At 47.0% G+C, this 7,500-nt stretch overlaps 1 protein-coding gene across 1 annotated transcript in view; it reads left to right on the top strand.

Annotated features, from left to right (window-relative positions):
• Window positions 1-7,500, top strand: part of cux2b (cut-like homeobox 2b) — a 191,542-nt gene that overhangs the window by 63,975 nt on the left and 120,067 nt on the right. The window contains exon 2 of the mRNA XM_042708115.1: window positions 7,178-7,288. Coding sequence (XP_042564049.1) covers window positions 7,178-7,288 — 111 coding nt within the window. The remainder of the gene's footprint in view (window positions 1-7,177; window positions 7,289-7,500) is intronic.

The following is a 7,500-nucleotide window of genomic DNA, read 5'->3' as shown; positions in this document are numbered from 1 at the left end:
CACCTCCCTCTCCTCCCCACTGCTCCTCTCTGTCGCTCACTCTTCATGATCTCTCTCCACCACCCACGGCCATTTTGTTTGTCTTCTCCTGCTTTTTGTGTTCTCTCACACACCCACCTACACACTCAGACACACATACACACTCAAACACACACACACACACTCCACCCTGAATTAATAGCATCTGACTGACCAGCACTGTCTCTACCACACCCACACGGACCAATCCCCCCCACAACCCACCTACCCACCTACACACACATCCACATCCACACACACACACACACACACACACACACACACACACACACACACACACACACACACACACACACACACACACACACACACGTACACATACACATACACATACAGATACATACACACACACACACACACAGACACACACACACACACACACACACACACACACAAACATGCACACACACATACACACACACACATACACACACGCACGCACATGCATAAATACCTCACCCAATCAATTGCGTGTGACTGGCTGTCCATCAGCTGTTTGATGGCTGCTCTACAGATGCTGGCCTCAGCAGACTGGACCCTCGCCCATCCCCACGATCCCCCCATCACCCCCCATTCCAGACCAGACCAGGCTGTACCCCCAACCCCCCCCCCCCCCACCCACCAGCGACAGCGTCCCACCTCCCAGGGGGGGCTCATCAATTAGGGGCGGATGTTTGACTGGCAGGGCCTTAATGACAGCAGCTCAGTATCGACTGGCCTGCCACACGCCGCACACCCGGCCCCCGATCGCCTCTTTCTCAAAACCGCCCGAGAGGTGGAGAGAGAGGGGGAAAGAGAGGGAGAGAGAGAGAGAGAGAGAAACAAGGGGAGGGACAGGGAGGGAGGGAGAGAGAGAGGGGGTGGTGAGAGAAAAAAGAGAACAAGGGAGAGGAAGGGAGAGAAAGAGAGATCTTGTGTTTGTTTTACCTTTCACTGTTTGGAATGGAAGAAGGCTTATTGTTTTTTCTTCGATTGTGTGTGTGTGTGTTTGTGTGTGCGCGTGTGTGTGTGTGTGTGTGTGTGTGTGTGTGTCTGTGTGTGTGTGTGTGTGTGTGTGTGTGTGTGTGTGTGTGTGTGTGTGTGAGAGAGGTATATATGTAAATGTATGTGTGCACTTGGAGAAGAGCAAGCAAGCCTCTTGTTTCCGAGCATTTTAGAATAATTTTGAACACACACACACACACACCCACCCACCCCCCACACACACACACACACACACAAACACACACACAGATTGGACATTAGGATGGAGTGAGATAGGAAGGCATGTGAAGGTGCTTATAGAGGCTGTTAGATGTATTTGATTATTTGTATAGCAAGTGCCTCAATCCCTCAATCAGCAATCAGCAGCCTTCAAGAGCAAGAGGAGGCACACTGCATGTCTGTGTGTGTGTGTATGTGTGTGTGTGTGTGTGTGTGTGTGGTTGTGTGTGTGGTTGTGTGTGTGTGTGTGTGTGTGTGTGTGTGTGTGTGTGTGTGTGTGTGTGTGTGTGTGTGTGTGTAAGGAAGGAGTCGGCTTTGAGGAATTCACCCCTTTTCATGTGATTTGTATTTCACACTGGGCTGGTAAAGAGTAAAGACCTACATCACCACAAACAAGGCTCTCTCACCTCCCACACACACACACACACACACACACACACACACACACACTCACTCACTCACCCACCCCCACACACTCACAAACAGGTAGAAGCTTGGTTTGTCTTTAGATGAAAGAAACTAGAAAAGGTGCTTATGTTTGTATGTGTGTGTGTGTGTGTGTGTGTGTGTGTGTGTCTGTGTGTGTGTGTGTGTGTGTGTGTGTGTGTGTGTGTGTGTGTGTGTGTGTGTGTGTGTCTGTGTGTGTGTGTGTGTGTGTGTGTGTCTGTGTCTGTGTCTGTGTCTGTGTGTGTGTGTGTGTGTGTGTGTGTCTGTGTCTGTGTCTGTGTGTGTGTGTGTGTGTGTGTGTGTGTGTGTGTGTGTGTGTGTGTGTGTGTTAGGAAAGTAGAAAAGCAAACAATTCACCAACAGTGCCGATCTGGGTCTGGTCTGGTTCCCCCGCCTACCTGGCGACAGAACAACGGCAAGAACGAAGGAAAGAGAGCAAAGGAAAGAGCGAAAGGAAAAGGGAAGGAAAGAGCGAGTGAAGGAAAGAGCGAGTGAAGAAAGAGCGAGTGAAGGAAAGAGAGAGTGAAGGAAAGAGCGAGTGAAGGAAAGAGCGAGTGAAGGAGAGAGCGAGTGAAGAAAGAGAGAGTGAAGGAAAGAGCGAGTGAAGGAAAGAGCGAGTGAAGGAGAGAGCGAGTGAAGGAAAGAGAGAGTGAACGAAAGAGAGAGTGAAGGAAAGAGAGAGTGAAGGAAAGAGCGAGTGAAGGAAAGAGAGAGTGAAGGAAAGAGCGAGTGAAGGAAAGAGCGAGTGAAGGAGAGAGCGAGTGAAGAAAGAGAGAGTGAAGGAAAGAGCGAGTGAAGGAAAGAGCGAGTGAAGGAGAGAGCGAGTGAAGGAAAGAGAGAGTGAACGAAAGAGCGAAGGGCTGGTTTATTTTCAGCTGCAGCTCTGGTCTGAAGTGTAAGACAACTCGTTCAGGTGCGTCAGATGTCAGCGCTTCAGAAGGAGAGGGCCATCCCTCTCTCTCTCTCTCTCTCTCTTTCTCTCTCTCACTCTATCCCTCTCTCTCTCTCTCTGCTGTGTCTCTTTAAATGATCTCTCTGAAAGCTACCAGCAGAACACACACACACACACACACACACACACACACGGAAACACTCAAAGACTCGCTGAGGTTTGGTCTATCTTTGGAATGACGTTACTTTTAACTATAATAAATGTGCGTGAAATATGTGTGCAGAAATACTCTTCAATATCAATATATGTACACACATCTACACACGTGCACAGAGCCCCCGCACTATAAACACTGGGCTTTCATTATACAGTAGTTTGGTTTTCATTAGCTTTCCTTTCCTTTTGACTATGAAACATATGTGCAGACATACACATATATAAATACATCCACACCTACATACGCATACACAGCTTTTACTTTAAACTCTAAAAAGTATTGTATAAATAGAGATACACATCTATGCATTCAAACACATGGAGACATATTAATAGTTTATTTATATATCAATACATATACTGCAGTTTATTATGTATTCCTACAGATTTATATTCCGTATACGTTTGCATATGTATATGTTTTTATATTGCATCGTCAGGGCCACATGTTTATGAAGCATGTTGTGATGCATGTAAACGAGGTTAATGTATGTAAATATACCTAACACACACACACACCCATACACCCACACACACACACCCACACACACACACACACACACACACACACACACACACACACAACCACACACACACACACACACCCATACACCCACACACCCACACACACACACACACACACACACACACACACACACACACACACACACACACACACACACACACAACCACACACACACACACACACACACACACACACACACACACAACCACACACACACCACACACACACACACAAACATACACACACACACACACACAAACACACACACACAAACACGCAGGCATACACACGCACATGCATACGTCCATGCCCACGCACACAGGCACACATACACTTACACACGCACACACACTCTTTTTACCAGAAGAATGTTAAACAGTAAGCCTCTGCTGCGTCTCAGCTGTCTACAGGAGCACTCAGCCTGTGGAGTAACTACACACACACACACAAACACACACACACACACACACACACACACACACACTCAGCCTGTGGAGTAACTACATAGGTGAATGCAGCGCTGCTGAAACCCAGTTTAGGTAATTATTCCATCATTAGGTAATTATTATTATTAGGCTAGCTTTAATTCGGAACATATTGCTCTAGGCTTCATTTTGCATTAAGAGCCTCTTGTCTAATACGAAGAGCAGCGCAGGCAGAGAGTGATCATTCCCGGGCGCTGGTGACGGCTCGGTGATTCCGTGCGCTGGTGACGGCTCGGTGCGTCGGGAAAACGGTCCCCGGTGGGAGACTCCGGGGAAAACCCAAACCAGTGCCAAAATATGGCTGTGGAGGATCAGTGCCATTTACTGGCCCGTATCTGGCCCGTATCTGGGCCTGATGTGGGCCTGATGTGGGCCGTATCTATTCTGGAGTGTGCTAGGGCTTCCAAGCGACTCACAGAAGTATTGGTGACTAAGCAGGGAAACCAAAAGAGGCTGTTGTTTTTTACCTGTCAGCTATTGGTTAGGAGGCCGCACAGAATTGCCAGCTGTACATCCCAGCTCCTGTCTAACCTAGTGAAGACACTAAACCTTTCACCCCTTATTGCTGTTCTTGGGTTCTGGGAAATATTTACATGTTAAAAAAATAAGTGGGTGCTCTGTTTTTCCTGAATTTTTAATGAAGCCATTCTATCTGTGCACACAAATAGGAAATAAAAAGGTTAGCTTTCTGAAATGTGCAGCAGTTTTGCTCTATATTGTAGTGACCTTTTTTTAAATGAATCTGAATTTGTATGATAATGTATTGAATATATATTGTAACTATAAGCAGGGGGAAATATTGAAACAAATGAGACTTCCTTATTTTTTCCCAGAACTTTCTTCATAAATGCAGTTGCTTTGGCCTTACTTAGAAAACTATCAGCCCATTCTCTCCAAATACATGTGTAGGGTCACAGTAACAATACATAGAAAACGAGTACAACATTTAATTTAATTTAATTAAATTAAATTAAATGTAATTGAATTTAGTTTAATTGAATTAATCCTCAAACTTAAAGCACTAAAGCTGATGTGGCAAGGTCCAGCTGTAATGATGTCACACACAGACATGGGTGCGAGTGAACAAAGTAATCTCTTGTAGAAGTTCTGCTGTGCTGTAGACGTGTCACACACACACACACACACACACACACACACACACACACACACACACACACGGGTGCAAGTGAACAGAGTCATCTCCTGTAGAGGTTCTGCTGTGCTGTAGACGTGTCACACACACACACACACACACACACACACACACACGGGTGCAAGTGAACAGAGTCATCTCCTGTAGAGGTTCTGCTGTGCTGTAGATGTGTCACACACACACACACACACACACACACAACACACATACACACACACACACACACACAACACACATACACACACACACACACACACACACACGGGTGCAAGTGAACAGTGTCATCTCCTGTAGAGGTTCTGCTGTGCTGGAGAGATGTCACACACACACACGGGTGCGAGGGAACAGAGTCATGTCCTGTTGAGATGTTACACACGCACACAGACACACACTCACACACACACACACACACACACACACACACACACACACACACACACACACGTGTGGGGGCGAGTGAACAGAGCCGTCCTGTGTGCCTGTCTCCCTCAGAAGTTCTTTAGTATCATTAGCCAGCTGCTGGCCTCAGGCTCGGAGTCAAAGCAGGCTCTTCTGTAATAGCACTGTCCCCCCTTCGGCCACATCAAAAGGACACATTTACCGGACGCTCTCGCCGGAGACAAACCAGTCCTGTCCCACACCAACAGAGACGTCTAATTTCATCTCACTTCATCAGGGAAGATAAAAATAGCTCCTCACAATCCCACTCATACAGGCGACCGGAATGGCTCCACTGTTGCAAATTCGGAGCCAATTTTCTGTCCCCTGGATTTTCTTCTTTTTTTTTCTTGTTTTAACCATTAGATAATTCTCTAAATTGCCTTTAAGTGAGACTGCAGATTAATTAACACAAAGTCAATTTAATTTAGCATGTCATGTATGAATTCAGAGCAGTAATTGAAAATACCCCGCTTTTTTTGTGTCCCGTTTGGAGGTTTGTTCGTTAAGTGGACCGTTGACTACTTTACAAGTTAAGAAAGGAGGGGAAGGAGCAGACAGACATAACCAGCTGACCAGAGAGAGAGAGAGAGAGAGAGAGGGGAGAGAGAGAGGAGGTGAAGGAAAGAGAGAGTGAGAGGGGAGAGAGAGAGGGAGAGAGGGGAAAGAGGGAGAGAGAGAGTGGGAGAGAGATGGAGAGAGGGAGAGAGATAGAGAGATGGAGAGTGGGTTTGTGGGAAGTGCTTTGCTGGCTGGCTGGCTGGCTGGCTGCGAGGGGAAATGGGAGAGATTGATCATTGCTATTTGATTTGTGGAGCCCCATGTGAAATGGACTGCCCCCCCCTCCCCCCTCACCCCCCCCACCCAGCCACTCTGAGGCTGGAGGCTGAGGCTGGAGGCTGAAGACGTGTCACACACACACACACACACACACACACACACACACACACACACACACACACACACACCACACGGGTGCGTGGGCAGCCTCAGCTTCAGGGAAGCCGCTGTTGTTGCCGCCAGCGTTGGCGTGGAGAGTCCCCTGGCTGATGATCCAGCTGGAAGTGAAGGCTTATGAGCTGTGGAGTTCATGCTCACAAATGCATCGGTCCTGTGCATATTATTTTGGTGTTGTTACTTGGAGTGAGTCCACCATGAGTGAAGCACTGTGTGTGTGTGTGTGTGTGTGTGTGTGTGCTTTGTTTTTTTTTGTTGTTGTTGTTCCACCCCTCCTCCCCTTCCTTCCTCCCTCCCTCCCACCCTCCTCAAGGCTCTCAGTGTGTGTGTGTGTGTGTGTGTGTGTGTGTGTGTGTGTGTGTGTCTCCCAGCGGTCCCAGAGCCGTTGCAGGGCTATTGATTAGTTCAGATACTGATTATCTAAAAGGCCTTCTGCTACTGTAGGCATTGGATTTATTGGGGTTTAATTATTTATGGGCCACGGCTTACTGTAAGCAGGGCCTCCATGCCATCATGAAGGATTACACTGCTAATATTCGCCAGTGTATTTTTATTTATGGGAGCTGTGTGTGATCATAGATACTGGCACCAGCCCTTTTTGTGTGTGTGTGTGTGTGTGTGTGTGTGTGTGTGTAAATGCACACATATGTTTGCGTGTGTGTGTGTGTTGATATTTTGAATATTAATTTTGAATCACTGAGTAATGAAAAAAAATGTGTGTGTGCGAGCGCATATTTTGAATAAAAATGTTGGATTATTTTCTAATAAGATCAAATGTATGTGTGTGTGTGTGTGTGTGTGTGTGTGTGTGTGTGTTACAGAGGGAGCTGAACTCGGTGGCGGCCCAGCTGTCAGGGCGACAGGAAGAGTGTGAACACTCCCACAGACACCTGCTGGAACTCAGCCGCGAGTTCAAGAAAAATGTCCCAGAGGTGAGGAGAGAGTCCCTGTGTGTGCTTTATTCGAAGTGTGCGTGTGTTTTTGGTTTTGAGGCTCATATTCTGCAGTGTGTGTGTCTGCGTATGTTTCTGTCTGTCTGTCTGTGTCTACATTTATCTTGTCTCATTGTCACACACACACACAACACACAAAGAGGCCACGTAAAACATTTAAAATCCTATCAAAACAAACCATGACCCCCCGC

Source organism: Clupea harengus, chromosome 7 (genome assembly GCF_900700415.2).
Source record: "Clupea harengus chromosome 7, Ch_v2.0.2, whole genome shotgun sequence".
In the NCBI taxonomy this organism is placed as follows: Eukaryota; Metazoa; Chordata; class Actinopteri; order Clupeiformes; family Clupeidae; genus Clupea; species Clupea harengus.
The sequence above is the reverse complement of the archived record's forward strand: the minus strand, read 5'-3'. Positions and strand labels throughout refer to the sequence as shown.